Source organism: Ictalurus furcatus, chromosome 3 (genome assembly GCF_023375685.1).
Source record: "Ictalurus furcatus strain D&B chromosome 3, Billie_1.0, whole genome shotgun sequence".
NCBI classification, from domain to species: Eukaryota; Metazoa; Chordata; class Actinopteri; order Siluriformes; family Ictaluridae; genus Ictalurus; species Ictalurus furcatus.
The window spans coordinates 36,521,759-36,544,213 of NC_071257.1; the positions used below are offsets into that span (position 1 = coordinate 36,521,759).

General features: G+C 47.3%; 1 protein-coding gene across 1 annotated transcript in view; it reads left to right on the top strand.

The window, feature by feature from the left end:
• cntln (centlein, centrosomal protein) overlaps nucleotides 1-22,455 on the top strand; it is a 94,145-nt gene that overhangs the window by 51,874 nt on the left and 19,816 nt on the right. Inside the window, exons 17-23 of the mRNA XM_053621470.1 lie at nucleotides 6,698-6,798; nucleotides 10,608-10,693; nucleotides 12,189-12,625; nucleotides 16,736-16,811; nucleotides 17,436-17,586; nucleotides 18,259-18,474; nucleotides 18,569-18,765. Coding sequence (XP_053477445.1) covers nucleotides 6,698-6,798; nucleotides 10,608-10,693; nucleotides 12,189-12,625; nucleotides 16,736-16,811; nucleotides 17,436-17,586; nucleotides 18,259-18,474; nucleotides 18,569-18,765 — 1,264 coding nt within the window. The remainder of the gene's footprint in view (nucleotides 1-6,697; nucleotides 6,799-10,607; nucleotides 10,694-12,188; nucleotides 12,626-16,735; nucleotides 16,812-17,435; nucleotides 17,587-18,258; nucleotides 18,475-18,568; nucleotides 18,766-22,455) is intronic.

The window sequence follows — 22,455 nt, forward strand, 5'->3', positions numbered from 1 at the left end:
TCTGAAGCGGTCCGATTCAGCTGATGGCCAAGGACTCGTCTGACCTCAGGGCCTGCTTTCTGGACTCAGACAAGAGCGCGGTTCCCCTCGGTCCCTGCAAAGGATCCTTGATTCTTTTTCACGCTGATTTTTTTTTGTTTTGTTTTGTTTCGTTTCTGGCTCAGAGTCCCCGAAGTGTTTTGGTGTGTAGTTGTTGTGCGGCTGACTCGTCTCAGGTAAGAGAGCAGGACAGCGAGGGGACGAATGCCTCGAGGCGATCTATAGATTTTACAGAGGTTTTTTTTCTCGGGTGAGAAGAGCAGCCAGCGCTGCACAATTATGACCCCTTGTTCACATTGTTCATGTTTTATTTTGTTTTTTTACTGTAAAGTAACGCCATAAGCAAAATAAAAATTTCATGTCCATTCAGTGACTAATCCATTCAGCTGAATATTGTATTGTATCACTCTCCTGGATTTACACACACACACACACACACACACACACGCGCGCACACATGTATACACGTAGTGTGTTATTCCTCGTGGTGTGTTTTTGTGTGAGTTTTAACTCAAATACACCAGTGAGAGATTCAGACTGAGGTACAAAAGTCAAGTGAAGACGCAGGTGCAGTTTATTTAAAGATCACGAAGACTAGGGGTGCGTCCTAAATCGTATACGAACGCACTGTTCAACGCCATTCTGTCATATAAAGTATATCATGTGAGTAGTGTGTTCACGCTGGGAACTCCAGGGAAGAGGGGAGGGGCTACCAGGCACATTCAGTTTTCAAGATGGCCGACAAGACACGCGTCTTAGAAATGCAAGTTGAATTGAATTATTTATCAACATTTTAAAAATTCACGGTTGTATAGGTCGTCTGCTGCGCTCCGTTATGTGCCAGCTCTTGTCTCGCCCAGGAAACGGCTCGTACCTCCGGTTAGTACAGAAAACTTTAGTGTTCCGTCTGAGGCGATATTACCCTGCTAAAATTCATACACTAGACGGTGGAGTGCGTGGTATAAGTGCTTAGTGTATAGTACGTCATTTGGGACACACCTGCGAGGGTTGTGCCGAGTTCAAACCACCTTCACGACACCCGCGTTCTCCCCGTGGTCCCGCCGCGTCCGAGTGCTCCAGTGCTGCAGTGCTGCAGGTGGCGCCATTTCATGACATAAACCTACGTAGACCAGACGCCGTAAACTAATGATAGACCATGTGGAAGAACTGCTTATTTACATTTTCATATATCGTGTTCGTCTGCGGCTAACCCAGATAAAAACACGTGTTTCCTTTTTAAAGCGAAACCAGATTTTCTGGAAATAATGTACAACTGGATTATTATTATTATTATTATTATTATTATTATTATTATTAAATGGATGCTAGCTTACAGTCAGCCATGGAGGACTGCTGTTAATACTTCTCCATTATAGATTGCTGTTATTTATTTTATAATATCATTTTTATCTGTGTGTGTGTGTGTGTGTGTGTGTGTTTAAGTGAGGCTACACTTTTCTCTGATTACTCTGCCGTGTGAACAGATTCAGTCGTAAGTCCTGATTCTTCACTAGCTCTCAATAATGATACATTAGATTATACTTTTTTTTAAATACTTTTTATAAACATTTTTTTAAAATAATAATCGTTATTGAATGTATTATATTTATAATGATATTTGATATTTTCCAGCTGTGTTTGAATGGATTTAATCCAAACCTCAGTACCGATCCGAGCTGTAAATAACCTCCACGTCAGTCTAATAAACATAGGAATTAATCTCAAATAAAATATCTGCAATAAATAACCAAAATATTATACGCATAAATTTAAATAACAAGATAAGTATTATGAATAGTTGGATTATGTTTATTAATATATAATTTTTTTTTGTTAGTATTCGTTTATTTGATTATTTTTGTTGTCTTTATTTGCTTTTATTTATTTATTTTTATTCCGTTTTTAACATTTAAAATGGTCCCTGGCTTCAAAAAGTTTGTACTTTTTTAATAAAATAATAATAATAATGAAAATAAACAAATGAAACGGCAGTAATTTACACGCAACCGCCTGACGGTTCGTAATCCGATCAGACGATAATTTAACACGTGATCTCTGAGACGCGTGACGTTTATTTATTTATTTCTCTTTATTCTAAAGGCAGGTAAAGAGAAATAATCCGCACGTGTCTGAGAGACGTGATCGGACGTTGTCCGATCACATTAGCACGTATACGAATCAAGGTTGATGTGCGTCTATTGCTTTATTTTTTTTTTTAGTTTCACCCGTTGTTTGTTGTTTTTTTTTAGCTTGTGATTGGCGGCGTCCGCTGTCCCGATCGCGCCGAGCCGAGATCGGCAGGATCTCGACCCCTGAAGCCGCTCCACCGCCCGCCGCGTCTTTATTTATTTATTCCGAGAGCTATCAGAGCGGCTCAGAAGGCTCCGCTAAGCGTCCTGCGGGAGCGACCTAGCCTAGCAAATAAACATCTGTTATTCAAATGGAGTTATTCAGAGCTGGAGAGCGCGGAGGAGGAGGAGGAGGAGGAGGAGGAGGGAGGCGGCGCTGGGAGTTAGCAACATCTCAGAAAACAATTATACGCTGTTGACATGAAAAGAGGCGCCGCAGTCACTGTGTTTTAATTGAGCGGCTGTCGGGGGGTCAGGGGAGACCGAGCGCGGCGTCTCTGCAGCTGGAGCGCTAATAAACTCACCTCAGTGCAGCGGAGAGAGAGAGAGCGAGCGAGAGAGCAGGATTACGTGCAGACAGCGCACTTATTAAAAGCCCACAGCTGACATTAATGACTTTTCACCAGCGTCCCTGTCTTCAGCGATCTCTAACACACGCCTAACGAGTGCTACGTGTTTATCCGTATTAATAATACTACGTCTTTTTTTTGTTCTGCTGAGCTGCTGCTGATGCAGCGTACACCACCTGAAGCCAAGTCTCTCTCTCTCTCTCTCTCTCTCTCTCTCTCTCTCTCTGTAAAGCCTCTTTTATTAAATGAAATCTGCATCGTGCAGTGCTAACCAGCCTCCGATCGATAACTAATTTCTCTATCGGCGGATGTCTCCAAACTCCAGCGGCTAATTCCATCTCTGGCAGCCGCGTCTTCTCCGGAGTGTCATTGCAGCTCTCGAGGGAGCCGGAAGTGAGAAACTCGATCCATATCTCCATCCTCGTGAAGAAAAACTCCTCTTTTTTTCCCCCCGCTAATGAAAACCGGCCTGCACGACTCTCGCTGTCGCATCGATATCCGGACATCTATAAAGACCCCGCATTAGAAACCCGAGATGGCCGAGGCCTGCTAATGCTCAGCGTGATGGCACTCGCGTGCCCCGTTAAAGCGATGGATAGCGTCTCTGTTAGCCTAGCGCTGCATCGACTCCACACCTTTATAGAGGCAGAAATCCATAGCCGTGGCACTCTTACCCTCGGCCTCACGCCAACCACACACCATTTATTTACAAATCCATTTATTTAAGCTCTCACATATCTCAGCGCCTGCTCCAATTAGAGCTTTTACACACCTTACGGTAAAACCTGAGGACATCTGAGTACCGTAACACACACACACACACACACACACACACACGTCTACAGAAATGCACTTTACCTGTAGTTACAAAAATAAAGATTATAACAGAATTCACTATCACACTCTGTATCAGTTGCTCTCGTTTTTCTCAGACTACATCTCTTTTTTTTTTTTTTTGGTGAAATGAAAATAGAGTATTAGCTCGTTCAGTCTGTTCAGGATTCCATGGTGGTTTTTTTGGGACGTTCGATTTTGCTGCGGCTTTTTTTTTTGCGGGAAAGTACGCGATTCGGCGACATCGCAGTCACATGAAATAGTTTCGCGCACTCTTTTCCAGTGATGTCTGTTGGTAAACGAGAGCTTTTAGCTGTAGGCGTGTTCGCACGTGAATCGAAGACAGCGTTGGCTGAACGATGCGCCTTGGGCCGAACCTGTGGGAAATCTGCGGTTAATTTTAAACGTTGCAAGCTCCAGCAAATGTACAGTGCGTCCGGAAAGTATTCACAGCGCTTCACTTTCCCACATTTTGTGACGTTACAGCCTTATTCCAAAATGGATTCAATTCATTATTTTCCTCAAAATTCTACAAACAACACCCCATAATGACAACGTGAAAGAAGTTTGTTTGAAATCTTTGCAAATTTATTAAAAATAAAAACAAAAAAGCACATGTACATAAGTATTCACACCCTTTGCCGTGACACTCAAAATTGAGCTCAGGTGCGTCCTGTTTCCACTGATCATCCTTCAGATGTTTCTACAACGTGATTGGAGTGCACCTGTGGTAAATTCCACTAATTGGACATGATTTGGAAAGGCACACACCTGTCTATATAAGGTCCCACAGTTAACAATGCATGTCAGAGCACAAACCAAGCCATGAAGTCCAAGAAACTGTCTGTAGACCTCCGAGACAGGGTTGTATCGAGGCACAGATCTGGGGAAGGGTACAGAAACATTTCTGCAGCATTGAAGGTCCCAATGAGCACAGTGACCTCCATCATCCGTAAATGGAAGAAGTCTGGAACCAGCAGGACTGTTCCTAGAGCTGGCCGCCCGGCCAAACTGAGAGATCGGGGGAGAATTGCCTTAGTTGGGGAGGTGACCAAAAACCCGATGGTCTCTCTGACAGAGCTCCAGCGAGTCTCTGTGGAGAGAGGAGAACCTTCCAGAAGAACAACCATCTCTGCAGAACTCCATCAATCAGGCCTGAATGGTAGAGTGGCCAGACGGAAGCCACTCCTCAGTAAAAGGCACATGAAAGACTCTCAGACCAAAGATTGAACTCTTTGGCCTGAATGGCCAGCGTCATGTCTGGAGGAAACCAGGCACCACTCATCACCTGGCCAATACCATCCCTACAGTGAAGCATGGTGGTGGCAGCATCATGCTGTGGGGATGTTTTTCAGCGGCAGGAACTGGGAGACTAGTCAGGATCGAGGGAAAGATGAATGCAGCAATGTACAGAGACATCCTTGATGAAAACCTGCTCCAGAGCGCTCTGGACCTCAGACTGGGGCGAAGGTTCATCTTCCAACAGGACAATGACCCTAAGCACACAGCCAAGATAACAAAGGAGTGTCTACAGGACAACTCTGTGAATGTCCTCGAGTGTCCCAGCCAGAGCCCAGACTGGAACCCGATTGAACATCTCTGGAGAGATCTGAAAATGGCTGTGCACCGACGCCCCCCATCCAACCTGATGGAGCTTGAGAGGTTCTGCAAAGAAGAATGGGAGAAACTGCCCAGAAATAGGTGTGCCAAGCTTGTAGCATCATACTCAAAAAGACTCGAGGCTGTAATTGGTGCCAAAGGTGCTTCAACAAAGTACTGAGCAAAGGGTGTGAATACTTATGTACATGTGCTTTTTTTTGTTTTTATTTTTAATAAATTTGCAAAGATTTCAAACAAACTTCTTTCACGTTGTCATTATGGGGTGTTGTTTGTAGAATTTTGAGGAAAATAATGAATTGAATCCATTTTGGAATACGACTGTAACATCACAGAATGTGGAGAAAGCGAAGCGCTGTGAATACTTTCCGGACGCACTGTACATTTTATATATATATATATATATTTCCTGTGAATATATAGTTTATATAGTGTGTATATATATATAGTTCTGGTGAGTATTGTGGCATTTCCTGGATGTTGTGGATCAGAAGGTCATGAGATCCTGGAGGGACCGTTTAACTACATTATCCTCATAACTGTAAACATCATCTCTCTCTCTGTCTCTCTCTGTCTCTCACTCTGTGTCTCTCTGTCTATCTCCCTGTGTGTTTCTCTCTTTATGTCTCACTCTGTCTCTCTATCTCTCACTCTGTCTCTCTGTCTCTCACTCTCTGTCTCTATCTATGTGTGTGCGTGCGTGTGTGAGTGTGTGTGTGAGTGTGTGTGTGAGAGTGTGTGTTTCACTCCAAAGTTTTACCTGCAGCTCTTTGAGAACTCTTTGAGGTCTCCAACCCGCTGAGGAGTGTGTAATGATTCGGCTCCTGCGCTAAAGGGAGGGGAAGGAGGTGTGTGTTTCAGGTGCAGGCGTCTCTCGGGAGCCGAGCTCGATCCTCCACAGACGTCTTTTCGGGTCCTAATAATAACTTGAAAGTGCAGTCTCGTTTGCCGTGCCTGTTTTCTTTTTAATTAGCCTTTAGTGCAAATAAAGCTAATTGCTGGGAGATAATTGGGCTTAGTTTCAGTTCTAGAAGTGTCTCTCTCTCTCTCTCTCTCACACTCACACTCGCACTCGCACTCGCACACACACACACACACACACTCCTGTCCGAGAACAGAGTGGAACCCCGAGCCAGGTTTCTGTGCTGCTTGTCACTTAGCACTTTGATTAGAGATGTTTCATTAGAGATGTTTATTTTTATATGGAGTTCACTCTGAGGGAGAGATTAACATGGGGTTGCGACACACTCAGGGAAAGGTAACACACACACACACACACACACACACGTTTTCACATGACTGTGTGTGTGTGCGGGGACAGGCAGGTAAAGTGGTAAACATTCCAACAGATAAATGATATATATGAAAAGCATATTGTAACATAATTTATCACAATATTGATATTAAATCATCACATTGCCCAGTTAAGAATGTGTGTGTGTGTGTGTGTTATTAGTGTGTATTAGTGTGTATCAGTGTGTGAGCATTAAGTGTGTGTGTGTGTTGTAGAGCTCAGCTGGAGGAGGAGTTGGATGTGGCCCGTGTTCGAGTGGCCATGGAGCGAGCTACAGCGCAGGAGCTACGGCTGCGTCTGCACGAGGAACACCAAGGTGACACACAAACACACACACACACACACACACACACACACACTCACTCTCCACTCATGCACTACAATAGCAGCCTGGTTCAGTGTTGGTGATTGAAGTCCAGTAGTATCTACATGGTGAAGTTGCTGGTGTTCAGAGTCGAGTTACGCAGCTATTTACATAAACTTGTGTAAATAAAGTTACTGTGATTTAATGTAGAGATTTACACCCTTAACTTTAGATTACTGCCTTAATTCCATACACACCATTTAAGCTTCATATTAATGACTTCCACACTGCAGAACTCCTGAAGGGACCTTTGCAAAAATAATAAATCATAAAAAAAATTAAATTAAAAACTTTTTCTGAAAGAAAAGTAAACGGTGTGATGTCATCATGTGTGCATTTTCTTTAAGAAAAAAAACCTTGTGAAGAGAGAAAATGATCACAAGTGCATGCAATTATTTCCCGTTTTCTTTTTTTCGAGTATGTGTGGGGTTTGTTTGTTTGTTTGTTTGTTTGTTTTTAAGCAAAGGTCCCTTCGGGGGCACTGTGCAAAATGAATCCACAAATTAAGACAAATAAGGCTTGCCGTTCAAAATAAAGACAAAATAATGGAAACCTGTGTGTGTGTGTGTGTGTGTGTGTGTGTGTGTGTTAAATGGCGATCTGCAGTGGCTGAGCTGCATTACTGGAAAATTGTATTTTGAAAAATTGCTTGTTTTGTTTTGCTAAAACAAATATAAACAAAATGAGGATATCATGTACATGTAAACAATGTAAACAATATAGATAAAAAAGAAAGAAACAATATATATAAAACATAGAAAAATAAATAGAGGTATGTACTGTAAGTACTTTAGTTCATGTCTGTATGTAACAGCACTCCACTGTTTTTGTGTGAATTTTGTGGGCGTGGCTAAGTGTAAACCTGCTGTGCTTGCCACACGTTTCGTCACTTTACAGCTGAGTGGCGTGCAACAGCATCCGTACAATGAAAATCAGAAACCTTCATAAGTGTGCCGTAAATTTTTAAATAAAACATTTATACACAGCTTAAATTTTACAGATAAATCAATCAAAAGGTCCGTGTTCAGATAGAAGCTTTATAAAGATAAAAAATTACACTCTGGTGAAACGTCTTGATAAAGCGGAATCTTTTGATGAGGAAAGAGTCTTGTAGAAGGAAATAGTGTTGAAAGCCCCAATATCCCAGGTTTTTTCCCCCTCGGAGAGAGCACAGGGTTACGGCCGCTTCCTCAGAGACGGCGGCAGCAGGCGACGTTCAGGTCGACACGTTTATTGTTGCGCTAATGGACTTAAATTGCATTATAACTGTTATTGAAAAGGTCCTTAAAAAAAAAAGATAATTTGCCTCGCACTTCTCACATAATGACCTAATCGGTCTGTCCATTTAGCTAATTAGCATTGCCCACACGTGATTGGTGGCTAGCAGAATCCTTTGTCTCTAGCGTGTTTGTGCGTTAGCATGTTTGCTGGAGCCGGTCCGGATTTAACCCTGATTTACTGAAACGTCTCTGTGTGATGTTAAGATAAAATGGATATAAAAAGTTTACACACCCCTGTAAAAAAAAAAAAAAAAAAAAGGTTTTTATGAAGTAAAATAATGAAGGTAAGATATATATTATTCGAACTTTTCCCGCCTTTCATGTGAAATTGTAAAGTATACAAAAAGAAACAATCAGAAACTTTTCTAGGAAAAGAAAAAAGTTACAGTAAACCCGGTTGCATAAGTGTACACACCCCTAAACTAACACTTTGTTGAAGCGCCTTTTGATTCTGACTGAAGAAAAGCAGCCCTAAAACGCGATGCTGCTGCCGCCGTGCTTCACCGTGGGGATGGTGTTCTTCTTTTGGAATTGTTCTTATCAGACCAGAACACGATTCTCCACATGGTTTGGGGTGATTTAGTTGAACTTGATGGGTTTTTTTCCATGAGAAAGGGTTTCCGTCTAGCCGCCCTGCCCCGTACCCGAGACCTGTGAAGAACATGAGAGATTGTTGTCACGTGCAGAAAGTAATCGGTACGTGTCAGATGTTCCTGTAGCTCCTTTAGGTCTCTCAGCAGCCTCCCTAGTAAGTTTCTGCCTTGTCTTTTGCAAATTCTGGAGGGACGTCCTGTTCTTGGTGATGTCACTGTGGTGCTCCATGTTCTCTATGTCTTGATGATGGCCTTCACAGTGTTCCATGATACATCTGATGTTTTGGAAGCTCGTGTATACCCCTCTCCTGATCCATTCCTTTCGACAGTGAGACACCGTACATGCTTTGTCAGCTTTAGCAGTCGGATGAAACCAAGATGTGAAGAAGAAACTCCTACAGAAACCGCTGGTCTTTATTTGGAGTTAATCAGATTCACTTCATTGATGATATGATAATTACTTTTGAACACGAGATTGAATGCGATTGGTTCATTCTGAACACTTATGCAACCAGATTATTGTACGTTTTTTATTTTTTCTATTTTTCCCTAAAATCTTTCTGGTTGTTTTTCAGTTATTTTTTTTTATACAATTTTTATACATCGAGGGGAAAAGAGTTCTGACATCATTTATCTTATTTTCTTTTTGTTTTCATCACAGAAACCTGCCATTTTAACAGGGGTGTGTAGACTTTTTATGTCCACTGAAGTTTGCAGCTGTCGGGTGGTTAGCGGACAGGTTTAGGAGGTGTGTGCGTGCGTGTGTGTGTGCACGCGCGCGCGCGTGTGTGTGTGCACGCGCGCGCGCGCGTGTGTGTGTGTGTGTGTGTGTGTGTGTGTCGCGCGTCTGATCCGGGAGATGAAACCGAACCACGTCTAAACCTCCTGACCTAATCAGAGACGCAGCTCGAGCCGAGTCAAATCCGACGGGCCGAGCGGAAAATGCCGCATCTTACAAATCTGTTAATCCGCATACAGGCCGCGAGAAAAGCTCAGCGGGCTGGCGTTAAGCGGGAAGGTTCTCTCCGGAACGAGCTCAGCGCAGCGGAAAGTCACCTTCGGAGCAATTTTAATCCAGACACGTGTTTATCAGCCATCCAGAAAAGAGTCGGCGATGAAGCGCACGCTCCGCACTCACCTCCTGATTAGTCCTGACAACCTCCTGAGACCAAAGAGACGCCTAATTTAAACTAACAAACTCAGTGTGTGTGTGTGTGCATGTGTGGGGGGAACATCATCTGACTGCATGCTCCGGACCGCCGAGAGGTCAGCAGACCCGAAGAGGTGGACTTGTAAATATTTCACCACATATATATCCACATTTCCACCTGCACAGAGGTTTTACCATCACACCAAAATCCCAGTCCTCTCTCTCCATCTTAACTTCCCACTTTTCCCGGCGCTCCGGCGTTCCGTCACCAGGAGGAAGTGTTTTATTCAGTGATAATGTGATGATTGGGTGGGGTCAGAGGTCAGCGTGTGACGAGTGAGGTAGAGACCTCATTAAGAAATCAGAACAAAAGCAGCTTCTGGAAAAAAAGAACCAGAACAGGACTGTGATTACTCATAATGGAGTGACTGGTGTGGGGGTGTGTGTGTGTGTGTGTGTGTGTGTGTGTGTGTGTGAGGTGACTGTGTGTGTGTGTGTGAGGTGAGGTGACTGTGTGTGAGGTGACTGTGTGTGTGTGTGTGTGTGTGTGTGTGAGGTGAGGTGACTGTGTGTGTGTGTGTGAGGTGACTGTGTGGGTGTGTGAGAGGTGACAGTGTGTGTGTGTGTGTGTGAGGTGACAGTGTGTGTGTGAGGTGACTGTGTGTGTGTGTGTGTGTGTGAGGTGACTGTGTGTGTGTGTGTGTGTGTGAGGTGACAGTGTTTGTGTTTCTCTCACAGAGCAGCAGCTGAATGATGATGAAGATGACAGAGTGAGCAGCACACCACTACCTCCTGTACACACACTACACCACTCTGTTAGAAAGGTAAACACACACACACTGTCACCGCACACACACACACACACACACACACACACACACTGTCACCTTACACACACACACACTGTCACCTTACACACACACACACGGTCACCTCACACCCACACTGTCACCTTACACACACACACACGTCTTTTGTAGGGCATTTACAGATACGCGTGTTGTTAGAGTATAAATGAGAGGTATGCAGTGAATAGCTAGTCTTTATATATATATACACACACACACACACACACACACAGACTAGATGCCCTAGTGTGTGTGTGTGTGTAATTGGGAGCAGATGATGGCAGTGAGACGTGTGCAGCTCCACCATATGGCTCAGTAATGGGAGCTTGTCATCGCCTTTATTACTGAATGACAAGCACCATGTTCAACCAAATAACCTGCTGGGGGTGGTCCTCTCTCGCTAACACACTCTGCTGTGTGTGTGTGTGTGTGTGTGTGTGTGTGTGTGTGTGTGTGTGTGCATGTCACCCACATTCCTGCCAGCCCGTTGTCAGCCAGGCGTAAAGTGCCTAATGCTGTTTGAAAGGCAGCGTGTTGCAGCTCTAGGAGAGTAAAAGCAGGCAGTTTGCCTGGGGGTATGACACACACACACACACACACATTCTCTTTCACTTACTCTGACAAGGTACTCAATGGGTTATTCAAGAGGCGACAAAAAAACAGCAAGAGGGACGAAGGGTGAGTGCAGTTACTCATCCTCACACACACACACACTATACATGATCATGTGTGAATGTACACAAGCATAGAATGACTTCACATGGACTAATGTCATCATGGGTGCACTATGGGCACATCCCAAACCACACACCCTATTCACTATATAGTGCCCATAAGCAGCATGGTCAGAGCACTGTGTCCTGTCCTGCTGTGAGCTGTTCCAGTCAGTAGGACGTTTGGACAGCTCTGTCGTTACCAACGCCTCCGATTTATTCCGGACACTTGAGTTGAGAAGAGGCGATTGAACCGCAGCCATCCACATGAAATGCACGTTTCCTCATCGCTGAGTCTTGTAATAGCCAGCAGAGTGGAAGACGTGTACTGTAATAAACACGTCGGATGTTTTTACGCTTGAAGGTGACACGGTGTTGACGTGATGGACGTCGTTCCCGAGGCCCGGAGTTCAGTAGCACTGGCGGTGCTTATTGAACACTAATACAGTTCACCGTGGTGTGGTAATAATTATACGGTTTATTCGCACGCTGTGGTCATGCACGCCAGGTTGCTTTACTGATGAACTGAGAAATGCAAAAGTCAAAATAATAGACACAGAAGGTCAGATGATTGTCCTGAAGCTCTGCTCATGTGTACATGTTTGTGCACATCGTAAAAAATAAATCCAGCGAATTGGCAGAAACAAACCGAATTCAACACTGTAGCCTTAATGACTCAAATAATAGAATGTCTCTTTAATGGATAACGTGTGCGCGCGTGCTTGTGTGTGTGTGTGTGTGTGTGTGTGTGTGTGTAGATCGAGGTATTGGAAAGGAAGATGGTGTGTCTGGAGAGAGAGATGTTGAAGTTGCGAGAGGACAAGCAGGCCCTAGAGGACGCTAACAATTTCTTGCGTAGCGAGAGGACGGAGCTCCAGGCAGCGCTGCAGCAGGCCTGTGTGTGTGAGGAAGCGACCCAGGCTTGGGTGAGTGCTGAGCGGGACAAGCTGCTAGGCGAGGCCCGGGCTCTACAGGCCCAGCTGCAGAAATCAAGGAGAGCAGAGATGGTGTCTCGGGCAGCATTACTGAGGATCAGACAGGAAGTGGGAGTACTGAGGGCGGAGAGGGACTTCCACAGGAACAAGACACGGAGAGGACGAGGACGGGGGACACACACCATAACGCACACCATTTCGGTGCAGCCGAGGACACGCAGCCCGGCCAAGGATGAGTGGGAGGACATGAGTCCAGACAGGTATGTTCTCTCTCACGCTCTCTCTCTCTCTCTCTCTCTCTCTCCCTCCCTCCCTCCCTCTCTTCTCATTCTCCTGCACTAAAGCTGAGAGGAATACAGAGCCATGTGATTGGATAATAGAAATTGCGTTTCGTAGGTATTCAGTAAGAGCAGAGACTGAGAACAAGAAAAATCCCCCTGTCAGATCCTCCTGATGCATTGTGGTCCCCACGCCATGTCCCAACAGTGTCCCCACATCAAGTCCCCATACCACGTCCCCACAATGTGTCCTCACATCACGTCCCCACTGATTAAGCAAATTTGAGCTGGAGCCCGGAAGTGGAAACTGTTCACACAAAACTGTTCACATGAGTCCCCACATCACATCCCCACACATTGTCCTTACATTACATCCCCACATCATGTCCCCACAAGGTGTCCCCACATCACATCCTCACACAGTATCCCCACATCAGGTCCTCACAGAGTGTCCCCACATCACATCCTCACACGGTGTCCCCACATCACGTCCCTCAGTGTCCCCACATCACGTCCCCACACAGTGTTGTCACATGTCCAGTGTCCTCACATCATGTCCCCACAGTGTCCTCAAATCGTGTCCCCACATCACATCCCCACACAGTGTCCCCACATCACATCACGTTCCCACACAGTGGGTAGATTTGATCTGGAACCAGGAAGTAAAAACAATTCACATACATAGTGTCCCCACACAGTGTCCTCACATCACATCCCCACACAGTGTCCTCAAAACCGTCCCCACACAGTATCCTCACATCACGTCCCCACACAGTGCCCTTACACTACATCCCCACATCACGTCCCTTAGTGTCCCCACATCATGTCCCCACACAGTGCTGTCACATCTCCAGTGTCCTCACATCATGTCCCCACATCATGTCCCCACAGTGTCCTCAAATCGTGTCCCCACATCACATCCCCACACAGTGTCCCCACATCACATCACGTCCCCACACAGTGGGCAGATTTCATCTGGAGCCAGGAAGTGAAAACAATTCACATACATAGTGTCCCCACACAGTGTCCTCACAGCACATCCCCACACAGTGTCCTCACATGGTGTCCCTGCATCATGTCCCCACGTCATGTGTCCAGTGTCCCCACGTCACTTCTCCAGTGTCCCCACCTCACGTCCCCACACAGTGTCCCCACCTCACGTCCCCACAGTGTCCTCACATCATGTCTCCACACGGTGTCCCCCATCATGTCCCCACAGTGTCCTCACATCACGTCCCCACATGGCATCCCCACATCACGTCCCGTGTCCTCACTACACGTCCCCACACTGTGTCCTCACATCACGTCCCCACACAGTGGGCAGATTTGAGCTGGACCCCGGAAGTGAAAACAATTCACATACATAGTGTCCCCACACGGTGTCCTCACATCACGTCCCCACACAGTGTCTTCACAACACATCCCCAGTGTCCTCACATCATGTTCCCACATCATGCCCCCAGTGTCCTCACATCACGACTCCACAGTGTCCCCACATCACGTCCCCACAGTGCCCCCAGTGTCCTCACATGTCCCCAGTCTCCTCACATCATGTCCTCACACAGTGTCCTCATATCACGTCCCCATACAGTGTCCCGACATCACATACTCAGTGTCCCCACACCATGTACCCACACATTGTCCTTACATCATGTCTCCACACAGTGCCCCCACATCATATCCCCACACTGTGTCCCCACATCATATCCCCACACAGTGTCCTCACATGTCCTCACATCATGTCCCCACACAGTGTCCCCACCTCACGTCCCCACACAGTGTCCTCACATCATGTCCCCACAGTGTTCCCACATCATATCCCCACATAATATCCCCACACAGTGTCCTCACACCATGTCCTCACATCATGTCCCCACACAGTGTCTTCACAACACGTCCCCAGTGTCCTCACATCATGTTCCCACATCATGCCCCCAGTGTCCTCACATCACGACTCCACAGTGTCCCCACATCACGTCCCCACAGTGCCCCCAGTGTCCTCACATCACGACTCCACAGTGTCCTCATATCACGTCCCCATACAGTGTCCCGACATCACATACTCCGTGTCCCCACACCACGTACCCACACATTGTCCTTACATCATGTCCCCACACAGTGCCCCCACATCATGTCCCCACATCATATTCCCACACTGTCCCCACATCATATCCCCACACAGTGTCCTCACATGTCCTCACATCACGTCCCCACACAGTGTCCAAACATCATGTCCCCACAGTGTCCTCACATCACGTCCCCACAGTGTCCCCACATCATATCCCCACACAGTGTCCTCACATCATGTCCCCACAGTGTCCTCACACCGTGTCCTCACATCATGTCCCCACACAGTGTCCTCACATCACATCCCCACACAGTGTCCTCACATCGCGTCCCCAGTGTCCTCACATCGCGTCCCCAGTGTTCTCACATCACATCCCCAGTGTCCCCACATCATGTTCCCACACAGTGTGCCCTGTGTCCTCACATCACATCCCCTCACAGTGTCCCGTGTCCTCGCATCACGTCCCCACACAGCGTCTTCACATCACGTCCAAACGTCACATCCCCACACCACGTCTCCACAGTCTCCCTACATCACTTCCCCACACAGTGTCCCCACATCACGTCCCCACACAGTGTCCCCACATCACATCCCCATACAGTGTCCTCACATCACATCCCCACAGTGTCCCCACAACACATCCCCATACAGTGTCCCCTACATCACATACTCAGTGTTCTCACACCACGTACCCACACATTGTCCTTACATCATGTCCCCACACAGTGTCCCCACATCACGTCCCCATACAGTGTCCCCACATCACATCCCCATACAGTGTCCCCAGTGTCCTCACATCACGTCCCCACAACACATCCCCATACAGTGTCCCCCACATCACATACTCAGTGTCCTCACACCACGTACCCACACGTTGTCCTTACATCATGTCCCCACACTGTGTCCCCACATCATATCCCTACACTGTCCCCACATCATATCCCCACACAGTGTCCTCACATCATGTCCTCACATCCCGTCCACACAGTGTCCCCACATCATGCCCCCAGTGTCCCCACATCATGCCCCCTGGGGACTGATCATGTCCTCACATCACGTCCCCACAGTGTCCTCACATCACTTCCCCACACTGTCCCCACATCATATCCCCACACATTGTCCTCACATCCCCAGTGTCCTCACATCACGTCCCCACACAGTGTCCTCACAACACGTTCACACACTGTGTCCCCAGTGTCCTCACATCACGTCCCCACACAGTGTCCTCACAACACGTCTCTACACCACTAACTCAGTGTCCTTGCATCATGTCCCCACAGTGTCCTCACATCATGTCCCCACAGTGTCCTCACATCATGTCCCCACAGGGTGTCCTCATACCACATCCCCACATGGTGTCCTCACATCATGTCCCCATACAGTGTCCCCACATCACTTACTCGCACAGTGTCCTCATATGTCCCCACATCATGTTCCCATATAGTGTCAACACATCGTATACTCACAGGGTGTTCCCACATCATGTCCCCACATCACATCCCCACATCACATCTCCATACAGTGTCCCCACGTTATGTCCTCACACTGAGTCCCCACATCATGTCCCCACTGATTAAGTGGATTTGAGCTGGAGCCAGGAAGTGAAAACAATTCACATACACAGAGTCCCCACATCACGTCCCCACATCACATCCCCACGCATTGTCCTTACATCACGTCCCCACACAGTGTCCCTACATCACATCCCCACATCATGTCCCCACACAGTGGCCCCACATCACGTCCTCACAGGGTGAGCCCCATAGGGTGTGTTCCTACACCGTGTCCCCACATCATGTCCCACACAGTGTCCCCAGACTGATTTCATTTCAGCTTCACTTACATGTCACAGCCTGTTGATGAAGGACAGAGCTCAGAGTAAACATAGAATTATTTCATTTTCTCAATACATTTCCTTTCCATCTCTCTAACTAGTAATCCATACATGTTGGTTTGGTGTTAATGATGTTTTATATTTAGTGACTTTTAGTCTTTATATTTAGCATTTTTATTTTTATTTCCAGTGACAGTGAGGATTTCTCCGACAGTCTGCAGAGTCAGCGTGCTGCTGGTTCTCCCCGCGCTGCTGCTCAGTCAGAGGTCAGAAACTACATTACAGTCTGTAGCACTGAATCTCACTGATTAACCAGCTGACATCACTAACACTATATTACTGGTTTTATGTCAATCGGCAGCCGTACGAATCCATGTGAAGGAGCTGTTACTATAGAACGATAATGTATTACGAGTGTGTTAATATACACTTGCACTACTGGCAGAGCTGCTGTTATAGAGAATTAACCAACACCTTCTGACCAATCACTATCCAGAACTCAGCAGCACCATGGTGTAAGACTGAGCTGTGTGTGAGGAGAAGTCCTGCCATTTGTCTGCTGCTCTCTCTCGCTCTCTCTCTCTCTCTCTCGGGCTGTTATGTCCTCTCTCTGATCTCTCAGTGACAGCTGAGCTCGAAGTTACTCGTGTCACACTAAAGAGCTTCCGGATGAATCTGTGATCAAACCAGAGAGACAGAGAGAGAGAGACAGAGAGAGAGATCAAACCCTTTTAGTCGGAGCTGAGCTCCAAGCTCGAGGGGCGAATCCTCCTCCACTTTGATGTGACTACAAACGCTTCGGCGTGTCACAGTGTCAGGAAGCGGCACGCTGCGTTACGTTAAACTGTTCCCCCGGATTAACGTGTCGTATTTCGGTTCCGCCCCCACAGGCCTGCACAGCACTCCCTCACCGACACACGCTCAGAGACAACTCCACTGATCCCAGGTCTCGCAACACAGGTAACACCCCACACTCCACACATTACATCACCTCCCGTACTACATCACTTCCTGTAAATATTGCATCACTTCCTGTGCAAGGTGAGAGTGAAAACTGCTAAATTTCACAGTAGGCATAAAGGAAGTAGGAGCATTTTGGGGTTAGTGCGGTTGCTTTAATCTGGTGGCCCCTTTAAGATTTTTGTGTTTACGATGATGTAGAAGGTCACATGACAGTGCCAGCATGGCGGATGTCTGGGATTGTATTCGTACTACACACACACACATACTGATTAGTACGTACTGTTTCATCAGCCGTGCTGTAGCTACTGTCACAGTACACAGCCATTATCCCATCCACAACAACGAGCTTCCTCTTGGTCTTATGATGACCTCATCACAAAGCGCCACACACAGCCGCAACGACAGCATCACGCACTTGTTATATCATCACACACACACACACACAGGGCCACAGAGACAGTAGAACACACACTCACTATGTCAGTACACACACACTTCAGAGCAGCAAACAACTCACACAGGTATATACACACACACACGTAGGTAGGTGGGTAGCATAAAACAGCTGTTTGGGATGGAGCCTAAGAGTACATGTGATAATTAAAGTAGCAAATTGTTAAATTATTTGGGTGAGAATCTCAGTGCAGCAGTGGAGGGGTGTGTGTACCTGTGTGTGTACCTGTGTGAGTTGTTTGCTACTCTGAAGTGTGTTTGTGTACCTGTGTGTACCTGTGTGTGTACCCGTGTGAGTTGTTTGCTACTCTGAAGTGTGTGTGTACCTGTGTGTGCACTTGTGTACCTGTGTGTGTACCTGTGTGTACTCTTGTGAGTTGTTTGCTACTCTGAAGTGTGTATGTGTGTGTGTGTGTTTGTCTTTCCCTTCAGGAGTGTGTGAGGATGCAGCGGTGAAGAAGAGGGGGATGATGATGAAAAGGAGGAGTGCGTGTGTGGTGATGAAGGGAGCAGGTAAACACCACACCACACTGCTAACACACTCTCTCACCATGACGCGGTTTTACACTCCTGATTGTGTGTGTGTGTATTTGTCTTTGCCCTTCAGGAGTGTGTGAGGATGCAGTGGTGAGGAAGAGGAGGGTGATGAAGAGGAGACGTGTGTGTGCCATGTTCACTCAGAGGCTCGCCTGTCTGCAGCAGCAGGTCGCAGCTCTACAGGCAGCCAGCAGGGCGGCGCACGAAGAGCGGCTCAAATACCAACACACACACTCTGAACTGCAGACTCTGACGCACACTCTGCAGGTACACACACACACACACACACTGCAGGTACACACACACACACACACACACACACACACACACACATGTTAGTTAGTGTTGCTGTTGTACTGAGACTAAACTACTTAAAGACACAGGGGTGCCAATACTTTGTACAGCACAACAGTCAGTGTAGTGTGTGTGTGTGTGCGCGTGCTCATGCACTAGGTCAGGCTTTCACCACCTCTTCAAGGGTGTGTGATGAACACGGACATGTTTACACAGAGACACCATAAACACACTCTCTGGCCTGTGTGTGTGTGTGTGTGTGTGTGTGTGTGTGTGTGTGTGTTGTTTGGATGGAGTAGACAGAGTAGAAGCTGCTCAACTGGGACCTGATTAAGAAACTTCCTCATACAGGAGGTCAGACACACATACACACACACACACCCTCCCAAAGCAGCAGTCATCAGCAGTAATGGCTGAGGTGTGTGTGTGTGTGTGTGTGTGTGTGTGTGTGTGTGTGTGTCTCCTGTAGTATTAATGTGGGTGTATGAGGGCAGGAGGTGTCGTGCCCCGCTAACCCTGACACACACAGCTCCTCTTCTAATTGGCTGAGTTTGCGGTCATCTGATTGGACAGTGACTGTGTGTGTGTGTGTGTGTGTGTGTGTGTGTGTGTGTGTAGGAAATGTTAGGCATGGAAGAGTCCCAACAGCGAAGTGACACTTTCATCAGTCTCTCATCAGTCTCACACACACATTGTTGACAGGACACGCACACACACACACATTGTTGACAGGAATCTCATGCACACACACAGGATTCTCATACACACACACACACATTGCTGACAGGACTCTCATACACACACACATTGTTGACAGGACTAACACACACACACACATTGAGGCTTGTTCCCAATATGTCTCTTATTTACCTCTTTTACACCGTCATCTCCAAAGAGATTAAATCCCCAGTTTGGGCAGTAGAGGAGATTAATGCCCCGGTTTGGGCAGTAGAGGAGATTAATGCCCCGGTTTGGGTAATAGAGGAGATTAATGCCCCGGTTTGGGTAATAGAGGAGATTAATGCCCCGGTTTGGGTAATAGAGGAGATTAATGCCCCGGTTTGGGGAGTAGAGGATATTAATGCCCCGGTTTGGGCAGTAGATGAGATTAAGCCCCGGTTTGGGCAGTAGATGAGATTAATGCCCCTGTTTGGGCAGTAGATGAGATTAATGCCCCTGTTTGGGCACTAGTGGAGATTAAGCCACGGTTGGGGCAGTAGATCAGATTAATGCCCCGGTTGGGGCAGTAGAGGAGATTAAGTCCCGGTTTGGGCAGTAGACGAGATTAAGCCCCGGTTTGGGCAGTAGAGGAGATTAAGTCCCGGTTTGGGCAGTAGACGAGATTAAGCCCCGGTTTGGGCAGTAGATGAGATTAATGCCCCGGTTTGGGCAGTAGACGAGATTAAGCCCCGGTTTGGGCAGTAGATGAGATTAATGCCCCTGTTAGGGCAGTAGTGAAGATTAAGCCCCGGTTTGGACAGCAGAGGAGATTAAGCCCCGGTTTGGGCAGTAGAGGAGATTAATGCCCCGGTTTGGGCAGTAGATGAGATTAATGCCCCGGTTTGGGCAGTAGAGGAGATTAATGCCCCGGTTTGGGCAGTAGAGGAGATTAATGCCCCTGTTTGGGCAGTAGATGAGATTAATGCCCCGGTTTGGGCAGTAGAGGAGATTAATGCCCCTGTTTGGGCAGTAGAGGAGATTAATGCCCCGGTTTGGGCAGTAGAGGAGATTAAGCCCCGGTTTGGGCAGTAGATGAGATTAATGCCCCAGTTGGGGCAGTAGAGGAGATTAAGCCCCGGTTTGGGCAGTAGATGAGATTAATGCCCCTGTTAGGGCAGTAGTGAAGATTAAGCCCCGGTTTGGGCAGTAGAGGAGATTAAGCCCCGGTTTGGGCAGTAGTGGAGATTAAGCCCCGGTTTGGGCAGTAGATGAGAGTAATGCCCCTGTTTGGGCAGTAGATGAGATTAAGCCCCTGTTTGCGCAGTAGATGAGATTAAGCCCCTTTGGGAAGTAGAGGACATTAACGCCCTGGTTTGGGCAGTAGATGAGAGTAATGCCCCGGTTTGGGCAGTAGATGAGAGTATTGCCCCGGTTTGGGCAGTAGATGAGAGTAATGCCCCGGTTTGGGCAGTAGATGAGAGTAATGCCCCAGTTTGGGCAGTAGATGAGATTAAGCCCCTTTGGGAAGTAGAGGACATTAACGCCCTGGTTTGGGCAGTAGATGAGAGTAATTCCCCGGTTTGGGCAGTAGATGAGAGTAATGCCCCGGTTTGGGCAGTAGATGAGATTAATGCCCCGGTTGGGGCAGTAGAGGAGATTAAGCCCCGGTTTGGGCAGTAGATGAGATTAATGCTCCTGTTAGGGCAGTAGTGAAGATTAAGCCCCGGTTTGGGCAGTAGAGGAGATTAAGCCCCGGTTTGGGCAGTAGAGGAGATTAAGCCCCGGTTTGGGCAGTAGTGGAGATTAATGCCCCGGTTTGGGCAGTAGATGAGAGTAATGCCCCTGTTTGGGCAGTAGATGAGATTAAGCCCCTTTGGGAAGTAGAGGACATTAACGCCCCGGTTTGGGCAGTAGATGAGAGTAATGCCCCGGTTTGGGCAGTAGATGAGAGTAATGCCCCGGTTTGGGCAGTAGATGAGATTAATGCCCCGGTTTGGGCAGTAGATGAGATTAAGCCCCTTTGGGAAGTAGAGGACATTAACGCCCTGGTTTGGGCAGTAGATGAGAGTAATGCCCCGGTTTGGGCAGTAGATGAGAGTAATGCCCCGGTTTGGGCAGTAGATGAGATTAATGCCCCGGTTGGGGCAGTAGATGAGAGTAATGCCCCTGTTTGGGCAGTAGACGAGATTAAGCCCCTTTGGGAAGTAGAGGACATTAACGCCCCGGTTTGGGCAGTAGATGAGAGTAATGCCCCGGTTTGGGCAGTAGATGAGAGTAATGCCCCGGTTTGGGCAGTAGATGAGATTAATGCCCCGGTTTGGGCAGTAGATGAGAGTAATGCCCCGGTTTGGGCAGTAGATGAGAGTAATGCCCCGGTTTGGGCAGTAGATGAGATTAATGCCCCGGTTTGGGCAGTAGATGAGATTAAGCCCCTTTGGGAAGTAGAGGACATTAACGCCCCGGTTTGGGCAGTAGATGAGAGTAATGCCCCGGTTTGGGCAGTAGATGAGATTAAGCCCCTTTGGGAAGTAGAGGACATTAACGCCCCGGTTTGGGCAGTAGATGAGAGTAATGCCCCGGTTTGGGCAGTAGATGAGATTAATGCCCCGGTTTGGGCAGTAGATGAGAGTAATGCCTCAGTTTGGGAGGTAGAGGAGATTAATGCCCCGGTTTGGTGTATTATTAGTATTAATGTCAGTGTTACATGTTCTTTGGACACTAATCTGGATTAGTAAGGGATCACACACACACACACACACACACACACACACACACACACTCCTGCATTAAGCTGTTCTAACTTTTTCATTGCCCCGACTTTTTAAACCTGCTGACAGAACTTCACTGTGCTCACTAATCAGGAGTGTGTGTGTGGGTGAGTGTGAGGGTGTGGGTGTGAGTGGGTGTGAGTGGGTGAGAGTGGGTGAGTGTGGGTGAGTGTGGGTGTGAGTGGGTGAGAGTGGGTGAGTGTGTGTGAGTGGGTGAGTGTGAGGGTGTGTGTGT